The sequence below is a fragment of the Hippocampus zosterae genome, chromosome 15 (genome assembly GCF_025434085.1).
Source record: "Hippocampus zosterae strain Florida chromosome 15, ASM2543408v3, whole genome shotgun sequence".
Taxonomy (NCBI): Eukaryota; Metazoa; Chordata; class Actinopteri; order Syngnathiformes; family Syngnathidae; genus Hippocampus; species Hippocampus zosterae.
The window spans coordinates 5336573-5354878 of NC_067465.1; the positions used below are offsets into that span (position 1 = coordinate 5336573).

General features: G+C 45.0%; 1 protein-coding gene across 2 annotated transcripts; it reads left to right on the forward strand.

Moving 5' to 3' along the window:
* The first annotated feature begins 1086 nt into the window (after nucleotides 1–1086).
* Nucleotides 1087–18283, forward strand: LOC127616910 (vasoactive intestinal polypeptide receptor-like). 2 transcript variants are annotated; one of them, XM_052088730.1, is made up of 13 exons: nucleotides 1087–1612; nucleotides 3777–3870; nucleotides 5749–5862; nucleotides 10159–10268; nucleotides 10339–10436; nucleotides 11664–11793; nucleotides 12649–12802; nucleotides 13630–13690; nucleotides 14368–14434; nucleotides 14505–14596; nucleotides 14907–15036; nucleotides 15467–15508; nucleotides 15637–18283. In XM_052088730.1, exons 1-13 carry the CDS (start codon nucleotides 1553–1555, stop codon nucleotides 15826–15828), a joined length of 1344 nt encoding a protein of 447 aa, XP_051944690.1. In that variant the 5' UTR covers nucleotides 1087–1552; the 3' UTR covers nucleotides 15829–18283. The 2 variants fall into 2 exon arrangements, with proteins under 2 accessions (XP_051944690.1, XP_051944691.1); XM_052088731.1 differs by lacking the exons at nucleotides 1087–1612; nucleotides 3777–3870 and adding an exon at nucleotides 5011–5545.
* Nucleotides 18284–18306: the final 23 nt, after the last annotated feature.

Here is an 18306-nt window from a genome sequence, read left to right on the forward strand (position 1 = left end):
TCCAGCTCCGACCTCCCTGTGTGGAGTTTGCATGTTCTCCCCGGGCCTGCTTGGGTTTTCTCCGGGTGCTCCGGTTTCCTCCCACATTCCGAAAACATGCATGGCAGGCTGATTGGACGCTCTAAATTGTCACTAGGTGTGAGTGTGAGTGCGGATGGTTGTTCGTTTCTGTGTGCCCTGCGATTGGCTGGCATCTGATTCAGGGTGTCCCCCGCCTACTGCCCGAAGACAGCTGGGATAGGCTCCAGCACCCCCCGCGACCCTCGTGAGGATCAAGCGGCTCGGAAGATGAATGAATGCACGTTTGGATACGCAGCAATTTTTCTATCGGTCTTCCAACGAATGACCATCATGACAGCGCCTCTTTCCACACGTGCATACTTGACCTTGCGTTTAAGTATGTTTTCATGATCCATACCCATTTGACAATGATAACGATGGCAATGATGTTGCCCAGCAATTCAATATTAGTCACGGCGCCTCAACTGAAGTCCTTGGACTTGTCTGGGCAAAGTGAGGTTCAGAAAACCAAAAGTCTGATGAGCAGACGTTGACCCCGGCGAGTGGAGCGCTGCAAACAAATTCCTCCAACTTACCCAGAACAACAGCGCATATGATTTCCAATCCCATTAGGATTCTGACATTCATCAAAGCATTTATAAGCCGCGGTGAGTCCATCCACTGTGCGTAAAAGCGGGCGAGTGAAAACCACACGTCAAAGCACATGCGTTCAACACAACTCAGCAAGTCTGCGGTTGGAAATAAGTGACAAAAATATTCACCCCTGACGAGCTTGGCCATCTGTATGTCAAGATTTCCAAACAACAAGAGCAATTTCCAAATTCTGTAGAAACGCCTAATAGAAGCGATGCAGTGAATCTAATTTTGCAACAGCTGTATGGGATCTCATTCAAGTGGTCATAGTGTTGCAGTCAATTTACGGAGCTCATGTGTACCGACGTCATACAACTCTTGAATAAAGTACATTTGCGTTGCCCTCGAAAATCACTAAGCGTTATCTTATCTACTGTACAGCTTTGTATGCATTAGGCTCAGCGGTGTACGTGGGAACCAAATTTCACAGTTTATCTACGTCCGGTCTTGGAAGTGCGATGCTCATATAAAGTAGCAGTCAGGCACAATGTTTGCTCTGCAGGTGTACCTAATGTTGTGGCCGCTGCAAGTGCAATCGTGACCCACGAGCTTCCCCTCAGCGGCCGTATATTATCCCGTAACACAAACAGCGGATTCGAAGAATACATTTAAAGCAACAAACGATGGAGGAAGTGAAATGGAAGGTGTGCGGAAGGTGTGCCCTGCCGCCCAGAGGGCGACTTCCATTGGTTACTTGTCACTTGGGCGCACTTAGTGGGAGGAGGAGAAGCGCTTCGCCGAAACGCACTCGTGCATTCGCGCTGCTCTCCGTGCGCAAGAACGCACAAGTCAGCCAGGAGGAATCGTCCTAATCCAGTCCTGCCGTATATATATTTTGACCAAATATATGCATATATTTTTTTTCTTTTTTAGCTGAGCGATATTCATCTAAAGGGATATGTTCACGGAACTTTCGAGGAGCTTTTTCATCCTTGTGTCTTGCATGCTGCCGCAGCCCGTGAGTACAACTAAACACACCGCTGACCTCCTTTCGGGAACGCTCACCGCGCCCGCCAAATAACGTTCGTCTATATGGAACTTTGCAGCTGTGATATGCGCACACGAAGCAGGCGATTAGTGAACAGTTTGTTTTGGATGCATTGCGCGCCATTGTGACCTCAGGAGAAGAAAAAGGGAACAGCGCAGTCATCCACTCCGACAATGTTTTGTTTTAATAACTTCTTGATTTTTTTTTTTTAAAGCCGAACAAAATAAAAAATATCCGCCCGATGGTGTTTTTCTAAACTTTTTTGACCTGAGGGATTCTGTTGTTTTGCTCCGTTATTTGTAACATGCACACGGACTCAGTCGGCCTTTGTGATGGGCATCGACAACCCCAAACAGTCTAATGGTCTGTCGCTGACACTCATGTGTTTTTATGCCCGGTTCGGATCAGGGATGTAATGGCCCGCTCGACACGACACCATGGCAACAGCCTCCTTTTCGTCTTGTCTCCTCTCACTTAGTGGTTTCCAGCGTCCTTAGCTACATCGGTCTCCTGTGGAGAAGCATGTATGATTTATGTGCGGATTCAACATCCAAAGCCCAAACATAGCGCTTTGCTTTGACTGTACACAAGTCCAAGACAACATTCGATTTATTTGTCAACAGCGCAATGACCGTAATTATCTTTCCGTGTATTTATTGGAGGAAAAAAAACAAAACAAAACCCCCGAATATTGTGACCTCCGCTCAAAAAGACGCTCAATTAATTCCATATTGTGTTATTGGGCAGCCCGGTAGTCCAGTGGTTAGCACGTCGGCTTCACAGTGCAGAGGTTCTCCGGGTTCGATTCCAGCTCCGGCCTCCCTGTGTGGAGTTTGCATGTTCTCCCCGGGCCTGCGTGGGTTTTCTCCGGGTGCTCCGGTTTCCTCCCACATTCCAAAAACATGCATGGCAGGCTGATTGAACACTCTAAATTGTCCCTAGGTGTGAGTGTGAGTGCGAATGGTTGTTCGTTTCTTTGTGCCCTGCGATTGGCTGGCAACCGATTCAGGGTGTCCCCCGCCTACTGCCCGGAGACGGCTGGGATGGGCCCCAGCACCCCCCCGCGACCCTAGTGAGGATCAAGCGGTACGGAAGATGAATGAATGAATGAATGAATGAATGTTATTGAATCAATAAAAGCGTTATACTTCAAATCGGTCTCTTGATGAACATTATGAAATGCACTCGTGCAAACGAAGCCTCCCAGTAAATCCCGTATCATTAATTGATGCCTGGTACTCTGACCAGACGATACGGTTGTCATGTTTGTATGTATGTAGAGTTGAATTTCATTGTATTCCCCCCCCCCCCAATATATAATAATAATTCATTCATTCATTCATTCATCTTCCGAGACGCTTGATCCTCACTAGGGTCGCGGGGGGTGCTGGAGCCTATCCCAGCTGTCTTCGGGCAATAGGCGGGGGACACCCTGAACCGGTTGCCAGCCAATCGCAGGGCACACAGAGACGAACAACCATCCGCGCTCACACTCACACCTAGGGACAATTTAGAGTGTTCAATCAGCCTGCCACGCATGTTTTGGAATGTGGGAGGAAACCGGAGCACCCGGAGAAAACCCACGCAGGCCCGGGGAGAACATGCAAACTCCACACAGGGAGGCCGGAGCTGGAATCGAACCCGGTACCTCTGCATTGTGACGCCAACGTGCTAACCACTGGGCTACCGGGCCGCCCTATAATAATAATTATTAATAATAATGCCTCGTTCTGCCCCTTATTGTTTCTCAATTGTCCATTCAAAACAGCATCCACACAGTATTGTAAGTACATTCACAGAAAAAGATACACTACACACCATATTCATTTCTGCCCGCAAAGGGAATTCTAGAAAATCAACCCCCAAGTTATTCAGAGTACACTGACCCGATAGATTTCTCACTTGGACTCGGATTGCTATAAGGAGTGCCGCGTATCAAAGTATGGTGTTACTGTCAGTGACTAAGAAATGAGGATGAGGAAATTCACAGCTGCTTCGCGTCTGGATCATTTTCGGGAAACAATCAATGAGATTTCACCTCGATATGAAAAGCACTCAAGAAAGAATTTTTCATCTCCTCCCCTGCACTTGAGGTATCGCGCCGAGAACGATGTGCCGTCTGTTTACTTTGCAGGTGTTCCCCATGCAGAATCAGATGTGCGACGTGATGACGGAGCTCGACAATGAGAAAGAGTTGTGCCAGGCTCAAATTGAGAACAAAACATCAGGTATGTCGCCTGATGGAACGCCGACTTTTATGAGGTTCTTGCCCCATTCTTATTTGCTAATACACACAGAATGTCAGGATGGAAGTGACAAAACAGGCTCAAAAGACAACAAACATTGTTCAAACCTCCCCTGGCATTGTATCTTGCATGGTTGCACACGCTTTTGCTCCTGCTGCCAGAACCTCATCATGTGGGCTTAGCTCAAATCCCTAAATAAACAAACTCCGCTTATCACAGTTTTTATCTTAATGAAGTGTCCCTTCAAGAAACAAAATGGCGCGATGGTACTTCCAAACAATTGTGTTTGATTATAATAAAGAGAAAACAATATAGAAATACCCGGATCATCAGCGGCACAGCCATGTTTACTCGAAATGTACATTTTGGAGACAAAGTGAAGGAAACCCGACTTGGATGTTTTAATACCATTCGGAGGACCCTTCTCACAAGACATTTATGGACATATCACCTTCTTGAATGCGCGTCCTTCTGTTCCATTGGTTGAGTATTTTTTGCACAACTTCTCTGACAGGGAACTGAACAACAAAATTGATCATTCGTCGAACCGTGTATTTTTTTCTGCCTTTCTGTGACTCCTCCAGTCCGTCTGTTGCGACGGTCGATGGCTGTGATTGGCTTGCAATCAGTTCGGGGGGGTAACCTCGCCTCTCAGCTGCGACCGGCTCCAGCTCGCCCTTGACCTTAATGAGGACAAGCAAAATAGAAATTGATAGATGTATGCATGGGCACTATTCACGGTTCCAATGAGCAGCATACTGAATTGTTTCTTCGTGGACTTCTCCACCAATGCTGAACTGGCTTCAGAGCCAGTTCACGGTCTACTGGAAACCGGAAGAAATGACTCAACGAACAGCTTGGTACTATTTTCATTCTGGGGAAGAAACTCGAAACACCGTCGTGACTCAAAAGAGCTCAAACTCCAAATGTAATCTTGCTCACTAAATTAGCCCATTAAAAATAAAAAAATTAAAAAAATAATCCAAACCTGTACAGGAGGCTATACGTTGAATTCTCTTTTGAGAATTTGTGACGAGAATAATTATGATAGCATTTTAAAATAAAATTACATAAAACAAAGAATGTTCCTTCACCGTCCCAGAGGTGCAGTGCCACCTGTTGGATAGGATGTGTCACTGCAGCACTTGTCCCCAATGCGCACAGACTGTACCATGAAACACATTTTTCAATCTAACTAATGGAGGGACACAGGGATGGACTAACCGATCAGTGATCAAAGCACGACCTCTCATCCAATGCTGTTGGTAGGCGTACGTATTTTATTTTTCAATAACAACTGAATCCCTACCGGCAACATAGTGGAATAGCCGCTAGCATATCAACTACGCTTGTCATCTCGGTTTATGCTCCCCAAAACATGCCAGGCATTCATTTTCTCAACGTCCTGAACCTGTCCATGGTAGCGTTGATTCATTTGTTGTTTCATCTGCAGCTCATTTTTCCTTTTCTTGATTCCTTCAAGCGTTCACGCCACTATATCACCAGAGCAACACCGCTCACGTCAACCAGGCGAACGCTAAACATTTCACCGATAAAATAATGAGCAGATGTAAGTTGATGTGCGGTGACCCACTTCTGTATCCTGACATCAAATGCTCCGTGGAACGTCCCGGCCAACTGATGAATTCAAATCAGAGTGTGTAACAAAGGACGTGGGGGGGGGGTGGGGGGGGGGCTTTTGCATTAGTCATGGTGACAGCTTAGTGTTTACTCCTGTGATGAATCTGACATTGGGGCTGCCATGGGAACACTAATTCTGATGCTGAACAACTTTGACGGTGCAAACGTTTCCATATCTCACAAAAGGATTTTTACTTTGATTGTGTGCGTGTCAACCAGGCTGCAGCGGGATGTGGGACAAGATCACCTGCTGGCCAAATGCTGACGTTGGGGAGGTGGTCACCATCCCGTGCCCCAAATATCTCTTCTATTTCTCCAGGGAGATTCCAACACGTAAGAATCGCATGAGGCTACGTAATATTACCCTTGAAGGGAAGGTCCAGTCAAAAATGTGTTGTTGTTTTTTTACAATTTCTTCAATGAATCGATCTCTACGATGATTCAGTGGGATAGTCCCGCACCGTTGTCATATTTATGAATGAAATACGATGACATCCACCACACATGTCCGCGGAGCACCAAATCTGTCTGTCTGCACCGAAATCAAATCCACCAAAATCACCGTAAACCACCCGCGCCAACATTTAGACCTGCTTTTCGGTCGTCTAAAAATGGTGTCTACTTTTTTCCACCAAATTGGCACGTATGTTGAAGTAGTGTAATGGAAAACGCCAAACTTACACTTTCCCTGACATGAAAATGAACATGTGACCATTTTATACTCCGCGTACAGTCTACTTTTTGCCACCGAATTGTCAGATGCATCAGGGGCACGGCAGCTTCGTGCGTCGGAACACCCAATGAGGCACCAAACACGGAAGACTACAATTGCACCGGCACAAAAAAATGAAGTTGCGGCAGGCGAAGATAGGGCCCTTAGTGTTACAAATCATCAAGCCATAAAAAGTCGTATACTGTATTGGACTTCAGCATAAAGCGTGCAAGTTGATGGAGATGCAATTCACAGTATTTATTAGAGGTCAGCGATCTGCATCTCATTTTTTTTCTGGACTCACAACCTTCCTTTTTTAGGTGTTTCGAATGTTTACCATAGTTGACCTCATCACATCAAACAGCATAGATGATAACAAGTATATTTTATCTTTCTGCTTGCTGATATATCCCGCCCAATAGAGCACAGCATTAAATCACCCGGTATGATGGCACCAAGTCAAAAAGAGAGAAAAAAAATGTCTCAACTTAATTATGTACATCACCCTGTCTCACGAGAGACGCGCTGTGTGTTTATTTATCCATTTGCGCTGCTGTAATCCAAGCTTCAGCCTCATGGGAACACAGCTAATTATGTGGAAGTGACACCGCAGAGATTTCAATGCTTTGTAGAGCAGCGCGTTTGAGATTATGTATTGCAATTCGTCATGAAGCATCGTGCCAACTTTCTTCCGTGCAATTATGCTCAAATTATGCTTTTCATCCGCATGGGAGTGTACCGGTAGTTCATTACCCTTGAGAAATTAGCATGTTCGAAACATGAAGCTGTACAGCTTTAATTTGGCGTTTTAGAAGGCCTTGTTGGTTGTTTTTATGATGCATTTATGAAAAGTCTTTCCGTAATTATGGCTCGAACATTATTGATCCAAGAATGATTGCATCTTTGTGTAGCTATTTGATGACATGTGAATTCATTTCAAATGAAGCATAACCATAGATGGACTTGGTTTCACCCTTTATCTTGTAGAAAATTATATCTGATGACTCGGATTTAGATGTTGACGGTGTTTCTTTGTCGACAGTCATCAGAAAAAAATAATCAGAATAATGAAAAATTCTCTTAGAATTGACGCACATTAGAAATGCATTGAGAAATGCATTGAAGAAAGCGTTCAAAGGTTCTGCATTTCAAATGTCCACTCGTAAAACGCCCATTTCGATTAAATAAGGAGCAATATCTTTCGGAAAAAAACTCCAGGCATGTCAAGTTGAAGGTTTGAATTAAATGGTGACCCGAGCAGAGACTGTCAACTTGGGGAGGGAGTCCTTGGATCCCGCAGCGCATCACGCGCTGCTTATGACGGGGAACGTGCAGGTAAGCCACGCCCACTGAGGATTAATCACCAGCAAGTGAAACGTTGGCGGCCTCAAAGAGGAGTTTCCCAGGTCGCGAGAGGGACCTGAGAATGAAGGGAGCTCCGGGAAAATGGGAAAAAAAAGAAGAATCCCGAGTTTGGATGAGAAAAAAAATATTTTAGGCATATGTCAAAAGAGCAGAGACCGGCATGAGATAAGGGGGGCCTGAAAAGAGAGGAGGGGCCGGCCAAGGGAAGTCAACTCACTTCTGCTTAAATCAACAAATCATTGCAGGTCTCTGCTGGAGGAACCTGCTGTGCTCAGGTTATTTTGGGAGGACTTGGATTCGATACATTCTGTGGCAGCTGGGTGACAACCTCGTGCATTTTATTCAACACACCCGAATGCATCCAGTTGAATGTTCCCAAATGTCAGTTGCACTTGGACAAAGCTCGCTGTTATTGACACTTTCCGCGAGTCAGCCCTCTAATTACAGTAAGCATTACACAACACGGCACCGTTGACATTTTGGGGTCAATTCATAAATGTAGCTGAGATAGAAAGGTAAGATAAAATAAGGTAAGATAAGATAAGATAACCGTTAAATGACCCACACTGGGAAAATTTGCAATGTATTCAGAAATGTAGTCGGAACGCTCCCGTTGTTTGTTTCCTGTCTTATAAAATCACCCTTTTCATCATGTGTATACTTAATTGACACGTTTACACTGTATTACACGTTCATGTTTTTTTCGCCTATAAATGTTCGTACTGTATTATACATCGTCGTTGGCGGCCATTTTATGAGAAACGCTTCTGACAAACTACCGTTAGAACGTGCAGATTTGTTCCGTCCCTCGAGGTACGTTGTAAGCAGGTTCGACTGTATTGTAGTTATAACACAAAGTTACAGTGTTTACTCTCTTTTGAAAAGATTGTACTTCAGCGTCAACAACCTCATTATTTTGTGCGGCATTAGAAATGAGCTGCGGCTAATCATTCGGATGCCTACGGAACCTTCCTGCATGAGAGGTGAGGTTATTTAAAAGAAAAAAAAGAAATGAAATCAAAACGATACCGGGTGATTAACTCGTTTGAGCTCGCCTAGTTGTCGTATATGGCACAGACTTGGGGGATGATGAAAGCATTCTTCTGGCAGCCCCTCAAACATGCCAAATCCAGCGGGTGCACGAGCTAGAACAGCAAGGGGCTTATCATCTCCTTTGTGTCCTGTCATGTTGTTTGAGTGAGCTAAAGCTCCCTCATCTCAGGTATTTGGGAGTCCAACATATTCTAATGCCAACAATTTCGAAGAATTGGATTGTTGGTCCATTCCCATCTTGGCCTGCCTTTGATGAAGGCTGTGGTGCGATAAGATTAGCAAATAACTGGAATGTAAAGTTGCAATCAGTACATGGATTCTTTGAAGACGTGTGGGGGGGGGGGGGGGGGGTCGTTTTAACAAGCTGCATATGTTTAAGACACAGCAAACAACACAAATGTCATTGTTTGCTTGTTATCCCAGTTTGAAGAATAAGATATACCAGTACCTCATTTGTATTTGATGTAGACATACGAGAAAGAGATATCTTGAGGCTTTTGTGAAGATGGCTCAATCCCTCAAATGTGCACATCAAGATAAATGTGATATGGCAAAGGCCCCATCACAAACTTTACATAGCGGTCAAAGGAGAGAAAAAAAAAAAACAAACAAAAAAAAAAGCAAGTGAGGAAACGCTGCATTGAATGCTGCAGTTTTGTGCTTGGTGCCATTTCAGCAACCCGGAAGATGACTGTGCTTACCGTTTAGGCCTTTTTACAAGAAAGGTCTTGTGGCAACATGTGAGCGATTGTGGGCTTAAACCTGGATCAGTCACCCTACAAGGCAGGAAATGATCGCGTCCAGGCACTGTGTACAAACACAAGGCCGAAGTCGGCAACTTGGGATGTCATCAGTGCCGTGAATGACTCAATCGCACATCTCATAAAAAAATCATCACCCAGCGGCCCCAAATACATGTCCTGCTTGTTTTATTCTCAGCTGTCTTCCACCACTAGTTCAATTCCAAGTTCACGTCGAGGAACTACTGTACATATTCCCCTCATGGGACTAATAAAGGACTTATTTCTCGATTCCGGGATCTTGGCTAGCATGCTTTCTGAGCTTCGGTTTCCTGTCTGAAGACTATCGGTGTATTCTGAGCTCTCGTCTTTAGTGCCGTACCTCAGTGAGCTCTTCCTCAGATCCGACGGCAACGGGCCGACTCTTCTCTTTCAGATGTGCGGCGTCGACCTTTGCCTTGTACCCCCCGCGGGCTGGGCAGAGTAAAAAATACCTCATTGCCCGACTGACTTCCTGGGCTTTTCTTCCAGTCGGAGTAATTAAGAGACCGATAAAGGCAAATGCATGTGGGAACTGGCCTGGTATCTCTGAGCCGCCGGGACTGCTGATCCCCCTCCAGTCATATTTCCTTTTAGCATTTGGAGGCATTCCAGTGAGAATCCATCCCCGCGCCACATAATTAAGTGTGAGCGAACGCAACGGTTGCTTTTCTCGGGACTCACGCAGCTGCAACTCCTGTCTGTCATTCCGCCCATTAGGTAACCTGTCCAAGACCTGCACGGAAGACGGCTGGACTCCGATGAGCAGTGACTCCTATGTAATTGATTGCGGCTATAATCCCAACAGCACGGTGGATGATGATGATACGGTCGGTACGGCAAACCCGAGCCGGCGTCAGCCCACATTCTTGGCGACTCACTATATGCGTCTTCTTGCAGGGAGACTTCTTTGATGCCGTCAAAGTTGGTTACACCATCGGTCACAGTGTGTCGCTTAGTTCGCTCACCGTCGCCATCGTCATACTGTGCCTCTTCCGGTAAGGAGATTTGTCGAGACGTTTCGACCTTTCTTCCCTTCCCACCATTGGATGTAATAAAGCCCACCTCATTTCACATCTTACTCCCATGAAGTTTTACGCGGTGTTTTTCACGTCGCGTGACTTACACCCGAATGCTGTTGCAACCTTTGACAAACAAAGAAGTGCGCTGAAAGCACCTATAAAGTCCAAGCACTTAGCGAGGGAGCCGGCGTTGTTCACAGCATGTTTCCCCTTGACCTTCTGTTTGCACACAGAGAGTATGCATGTGCACGGATAAATGACACAAGCTCGAATCGTTAGAGTAAATGGTGAAGGGGGGGGGGGGGGGGGGTGGCCACTAATAAACACATCATTCTTCTCAGCCGTGTGTGTACGGCTGCGCAGGGTTGGACAGCAAAGCTTGTGTTTACGTCTCACTGTTCTAAAATGCCAATGGTTTGGACTATGGAGGACAAATACAGGATGTGTTTTCTGTTAATATTGGGCAGCTGGATAATGTTGCACCCGACCGGCAGTGAGGACTCGCGCAACAGTTTATATACTTCACCCCCCACCGTCCCCCTCACCTTACTACCTTCTTACCTTACTACCTTACTATTTGACATTCCGGGAACTGGTGCAATACATTGGGCATGATACATTTTAATTTATTATTCCCACGGATATGCTTTATCTTTGGAGTCCTGAGATGTATATTGCATGAGGAATGAAGTTTTCGAGATACAAGCTGTCATTCGTTAGATTTGGGGTTGTTTTGTTTTGTTTGGTTTTTTTTTGGATAATGTTTTAACTTTTAGCGCCACCTTGAGATACAAGAGCTGTATGGTTGCAGTGAACTATGCTTACTGCACAACGAGCAGCAGTTTGGCGCCCGCACAGCTTGGTCCTAAAATTCTCACATAACGGGAAATACCATAGACTAAAAATCTGCATATTTGTGGCAGTGTTTTAACACTTTAAGCAATGCATGTTTGAACTACTCGCAGGCATGTATTCTTTATCCTCAGTGATGACCAACCAATAATGCTGAGGATGTGTGACATCATTTCACAAGAAAAAAAATATGCTTGCATGTATTCTTTATCCTCAGTAATGACCAACCAATAATGCTGAGGAGTTGTGACATCATTTCACAAGGATAAAAAAATATGCTTGCATGTTTGGACACACACACACACACACACACTAAACCAAAGTGTACATCGACGTTGTGTTGTGTTCCAGGAAGCTTCACTGCACAAGGAACTACATCCACATGCATCTCTTTGTGTCATTCATTCTGAAAGCCGTCGCAGTCTTCATCAAGGACGTCGTTCTGTATGACGTTGGCGAGACGGACAGTTGCCATTCATCTGTGAGTAAAATATCGAGGCACTATTTAAAGTCTGACTCAATTGACCCGATCCTGAGAGTAGTTCCGCTTTGTCGTTAACTGCATTTCTCGGACTCGATTATTCCCTCGCATGAAAGCGTTGTCTAGAAGTTTGCTTAACCTGACACTGGGTGTAGCAATGTTTGTCAAATCCTCTCCACTCCTCCGAGTGTTCCCCATTCATTTGTCCAGCAGGATGTTGTGAGAGTTCCTGTTTGCTGAACTTTACGCCTGAACTTTTGTCAATAAATCACCTTCGCTTCTGCTCTGTTTTTTTTTTTTTTCACTTTATGCGGCGCTCCGATTAGAAAGACAAACCATGCAAGAGGACGGTCGGAATAAGCGGTTGAAGCTCCTCGTTTTTGAACTGTTTAATGTCGGGAGGCGACTATTTAATCTTTATAAATAAAGTTACCGTCGTCAGATGTGCGTGTCTCGGATCTTGCCCCGGTAGAATCCATTGCTTGATTACCTGAGTTGATGAGATCTGCTGCCTATAAATCACCTTTGCAAGCCTTAATGTCATAGCTGAGATATTTCCTTCTCGGATTTTCCCACTTCAAACACAGCTGTTCCATGTCTCCGCCATTTGTGAGCATTCCAAGTGGAATGCACAACATTTTCGAGATCAATTTACAGTTTACAATTCAGCCTGTCAAAACACCCTGAAAAAAAATCACAGGGAAAAAAAAAAAGGAAAAGTTCTGACAGTGAGCAAATTCTGAATTAAAAGTTGCTTTTAAAACAACCGCAATTGAAATAATGCACCGTCTGTGTCGCGACACTCACACTAAGTGCGCTTGACCAAAAAAACGACCAACTCTGAATGGTTTTCAGGTGGGCTGCAAGGCAGTGATGGTCTTCTTCCAATACGCCATCATGGCCAGTTACTTCTGGCTGCTGGTGGAAGGCCTTTATCTCCACGCTCTCCTCGCTGTCTCCTTCTTCTCGGAGAGGAAATACTTCTGGTGGTACATCCTGATTGGCTGGGGTATGTCAACGTACGCCGATGTCTCGCATTTCAAAGCTCACTCAATGCCTGTGTCAACGCTTTTCGGGCAAAGGTGCGCACCGAATGCTTGTTTTGAGGTAAAACAACCACCGCCGTGCGTTCGGCGAATGATGCGGCGGCGACGCTGCGGTATAATAACCGTGCCTTCATTTGCATATGGATCAGTATTGCTTTCGTTTGGTCTGCAGCAGGCAGCTGCGGATGAAAACAGCCCACTTAAGTCATCCCATCTCGCCGTGGCACGCCACAATCATGAATAGCCATCAAAGCAATCGAGCCCTCTGCGTGCATTTGTAATGTCGGCAATAGGAACCCTGAATGGGAAAAGGATGAAATTTTGCGGGTTTAAATACGGCCGCGGGTCTTTCTCACTGGAATTTTCATATGTGTGTTAATAGGAGAATCTCAATTGCTAATTGGTGTTTATGTGAGTGGGAATGCTGGGTTGTTTGTGTCTCGGGATTGGCTGGCACCCGTCTCCGTTGTCGGTTTGCCTTGACTCGTCACCCGAGACCCCGAATAGAAGTTAAGCGGGAGCAACCGGAGCGTCGCTTTTTCCTTTTGAGCCAAATATTTTCTTTGCCAGCCATTTTCACTCCACCACCAAAATAGCTCATAAATATACTCATAAATATGCCAGAATTGTAGCATGCGCAAAGAGGAATCGTGCTGTGACGATCCAAAACGCAGTATTTCATTCCGTCTCATTCACAACCTCAAAAAGGTCATTGCCGTATTTTTGGTTCTTTCGATACATTTGTCCAATGGGACAAATCTAATGATCTATTCATATTTGTCGTTTGCAGTGGCTCCAACCATCTTTATCTCAGCGTGGGTGATCACAAAGGCTTATTTAAATGATCCTGGGTGAGAATAACCGTGGTCTTTTTTTTCCATTCTCTTTGTCACCGTTTGTTGGCGAAAGCATTAGCACCCACAGAGTCTCTCATCGGGACAAAAAATGATGGCATTTTTACCGTGTATTTTACAGAGCAAGCCATTGTGTTTTTGTTGTCGTTGTTGCCATGCTCAATTAGCATCTACCGTTCCTAAAAAAACGAGATACATGGAAATATATATATATTTATATTTTTTGCATGCTCCTGAAATGACGAATGTCGATTGCCCGCCTTTGACGTAAGTGCCCCCACAGCACCTGCGGACTCGCGTCTTCCTGCCAAACTATTAGCGGTATTTTGTGTTTGATTGTCTGTAAACTGTTAGCATGCATATAAAGATGACTTACATTGCTGATGTTAAGACAAGATAAGATAAGATAAGATATCCTTTATTCGTCCCACACTGAGGAAATTTACAGCCTCCAGCAGCAAGAATGTATGTAGAAAGAAGAAAGAAGAAAGAGAAAAAACAACAAACATCTTTCAATTAAATGCAATATGAACACAAAATGGATAAATCGCAGTACTATTTACAATTTTCCTTCACATCATTTAATTATTATTATTATGATTGTTATTTTTTATTCATCAGCATTAGCAGGATTAGCAACATTCAGTTCCTGACGATGTCGTCTTTTCCGCCAGATGCTGGGAAATCATAGATGACAAACCTTGGTGGATCATCAAAACGCCCATTCTCGTCACCATTCTTGTGAGTGACATTTACCGCGCAAGCTCGAGAGAATGGCCTTGTATTTAGTTGTCTGCTACTTTCTTGGCAGGTCAACTTTTTCCTCTTCATCTGTATCATTCGGATTTTACGGCAGAAGATGAATTGTCCCGACATCGGCAGAAAGGAATCCAATCAGTACTCGTAGGTTTTGAGGGCACGTGAAATATCTTTCATGCACAACGCCGTTTCTTTCATTCGAAATGAGTTTGACCAGGACGTAAACACGTTGTCAAGTCATACTGTATAGTTTTTCAGAATCGATGCAGTTTTCAATTTTCATGTTGATTGAAAATTTATATATTACCCCCCCCCCCCCACTAACCTTACTTTTTGAGTGAAAGAAAAGGTGTGTTGGCGTTATGTAGTTTGCTGCTTCGTGACCACTGTTTTCCCAGCTCAGTAAAGCGCCTCTTCATCTGAACCCTCGGTCCCCCCCCCCCTCCCCCCCCAGGAGACTGGCTAAATCCACACTGCTCTTGATACCTCTCTTTGGGATCAACTACATCATCTTTGCCGTCATCCCGGACCATATTCACCCACAGCTGAGGATGGTGTTTGATCTTATCCTGGGGTCCTTTCAGGTAAAGATTCCTACGAGCGACGACACACGAGACGAGAGATGAGGCGCGACCCGTCGAGACTGTGACTGGTCTCTCGGCTGATGACTTAAAAGAAATGGCAAACTAAATATCTGGTCCGTTACTCAAACAAAAGAATGCAGCAGAAGACGGTTTCATTTGGTAAGATTTAAAGGGAACTCCAAAAAAATGCAGATTTAGGCATTAGTGAATTGATGGCGAGAGCAAAAGACATGATGGAGCGCCGAAGATGGAAACACTCAGTGATGAATGGGAGCTTTAAGAAAAAGAATGTTATCCCCCTGGGAAATGTTCCCAGAGATCCAACTTTCTGTGATCCGAGCCTCAAATTGGTCCTGGTCCCAAAAACATTATTCATTCTAAAAAATGTGTGTGCACTCAGAATGCTGGCAACATATTCTCTCTCCGTCAGGGTTTCGTCGTTGCCGTCTTGTACTGTTTCCTTAACGGAGAGGTAAGCAAAGACCCAAAATAGCTGCCTTCAAATGTTTACCCGGCCTATTATATCACTGGCTCTCCACTTTGCGAGCGCCGCCATCTCTCCACCGTGTTTTCTCTACCTCCCCGGCCTCCCCCTTGCAGGTGCAGGCGGAGATTAAGCGTAAGTGGCGCAGATGGATGTTACAGCGCTTCCTGGGCGCAGACACAAAGTACCAGCAGCCCTCCATAGGCAGCAACGGCAACAACTTTAGCACCCAGATCACCATGCTAACCAAATGCAGCCCCACCGCGCGGCGAGCGTCCGCTTGTCAGGAGCACTTCTCCGCCATCTGACACGTAAGGGCGACCGCTCGGCTCCGCGCGTACCCAACGTGACATTACGTACGCGGTCCAATGAGATGCGGGTGTCCCTTCAGGTCCGGAGGACCTTTCAAGTTTGGTGTCATTCCTTCAACTCGCCGTGAAAGTGCGTCACTTGTGTCTTATAAAGTCATGCGCGCCCATAATGGAAGACGGGATAGTACAAGTACAAGTCATAGTACTGTATAAAGATATTTTGAGAGAATTTTGATATTGAATCGTAAGCGGATGGGGAGCAAGTCCTAAAAAAAAGGATGTGTATTTAAGACCACTTGGGCTAATGTGTGCATGAACTTTAACCTTACAGCCCATGTTGTTTTGTTTATCGAGAAAATCCAACGTACTGGATTTTCATATCCATCCCAAGGCTTTTTTTTTTTAATGTGACTTTATTGCTGGATGACATTCCTCAGCATAGAGAACGATAAAGCTTCTCGGATTACTAAAGCTTTTACGTATTTCGCAAAAGCTTACATATAAAGGGCTTCCATTATGGGTCCATGACATGTTGCGCTCTCAGTGACAGTATTTTGTGGTCACACTGATTGATGTCTGTTATTTTCACCAAGTGGTTCGGTCCAGAAGTATTTGGGACAGCCTTTATATACGCCTCTAGGAGGCAGCCTCCCGAGTGCTTCTCACATCCGATCACGGTTCTGAGATTGGGGGGTTTTCGCCGGGTACTCTTGGCATCCGCCCGCATTCCAAAATCGTGCACGTTAGGTTGATTGAAGACTCAAAATCGGCCATTGGTGGGAATGTGAATGACTGTCGTGTCTCTATGGCCTGCTATTGGCCAGTGACCAGTCTGGTGGCGTGTCCTCGCCCAATGTCAGACGGGAAAGGCTCAAGCCCACTCATGGCCAGGGTTCTAAATCACTAGCCAAATCTATACTGCTGTCCTGCAATCTTAGGCTTGGAGCTGGGGCGAGCACCAAGCTCATCAGACAGACTGTTCATAGAAATATGTCCTGCATCCTCCTCTGCACACTACGTTGTCATTGTAAGTGTTGCGCTGAGGCGACTCTTCATTTAGTTGAACAAAGTTAAGGCACACTTGCGATCGGCGCGTAAGCGTGTGCGGTTGTTCTTTGTGGCGCTCTGCTTCTTCCTGTCGGCGGATGTGGCGCCATCACGGGGAAGCAGAAATTTAAAATGCAAATAATTGCGGGAGAATTGGAATGTTCATCCAAGCGATTCTCAATGACTCGATTGCCTCGTGCATCACAAGCTATAATGAGGGGTTTTTAGAAAAAAAAAAAGAATTAATTTAGAACACTGCTCATGACCACAATGAGCACGGAAAGTTGATCGAAATGCACGCCGAGATGGATAGACTGTTGCAGCGTAACCCCCGCATGGGCTTGACCTATAAAACAATCAACGCGAGTCGACCTACCGTCGACTTTCAATTTCAAGATGTTTCACAAAAACAAGGCTTTTATTCATGATTTAGTGATTACAATTCAAGTGACTGAGAGTCACTCGGTGAGCGTATGTGACAACGGACTTGTTTTCGCATTTTGCAGGTCTATTTTGCAGCCTTCTCGGAAAATTTGCTGTGGCTTTTTTTTTTTTAATTGGTTTTCCCGCATCTATTTTCAGACACGATGTGCAGCGCAATCTCTTCTGTCGCCTTATTTACGATTTTGCATGCCCTATTTTTGGTACACATACACGGCAGCATCGCCCCCCCCCCCCCTTTTTAACCCACCAAAAAGTGTTGAAAGCTAGCTGCGACTACTCGTGAGGTTTTTGCCCTGTTCTTTGGTGCTGTCAATTTCATAAGAACTGCTATTGGATTCATAAAAATTAACTATTGTATAAATGCTGTCAATGTCGAGGTAAAAAAAATAATAATAATAATAAAAATGTATCACTTCACATCCCCAGGTCAGCATTTCCCCTGTTTGGATAATCTGATGAATTTGGTTGAGTCTATCAGCAAAATATCGATGCATTAGCAGTTTGGTTGTGGCCGTCGGGGTCAACGTAATTAAAGAGTATGAGGACGCTTCTGCAGCTGCTTCTTGGCTCCGGGCTTGTTTGATAAGATCTAAAGAGGACATTTAATGCCACATCCTGCTCCATTTACGTGAACTCACTGAAAGTACCTCAGACGAAACGTCTCTCTCGCTCGCACGCGCACACACATTGTGAACCGAGGCTACTTGTAAATAAGGGGAAAGTGTCCGTTTATGGCTCGTTTTATCGCGACGACTTCTATGCTCAGGTGTCAACTGGAAATCAATGTTTACTTTTAAGGCTACGTATTGTTCACTCCTGGTGTTTGCATGATGTCAACAGTTGAGTGTGTCGTCTACGGGGTGCCCTGTAAATATTGTGTCAAAACTGCTTCCTGTATAGTATTTGGAAATTTAGTCGAGAAAATGCCTGTGCAAGATGAATAAAATTTCAACCGTTTGCACTTTGGATCTGTTTTTCAAGCTC

Coding starts and splice junctions, on each gene's coding strand:
- LOC127616910 (XM_052088730.1), top strand. CDS start 1,553: ATGTTCACGGAACTTTCGAGGAGCTTTTTCATCCTTGTGTCTTGCATG. Junction 10,269..10,338: donor CGGTGGATGATGATGATACG/GTCGGTACGGCA, acceptor GTCTTCTTGCAG/GGAGACTTCTTTGATGCCGT. Junction 13,691..14,367: donor GCTTATTTAAATGATCCTGG/GTGAGAATAACC, acceptor CTTTTCCGCCAG/ATGCTGGGAAATCATAGATG.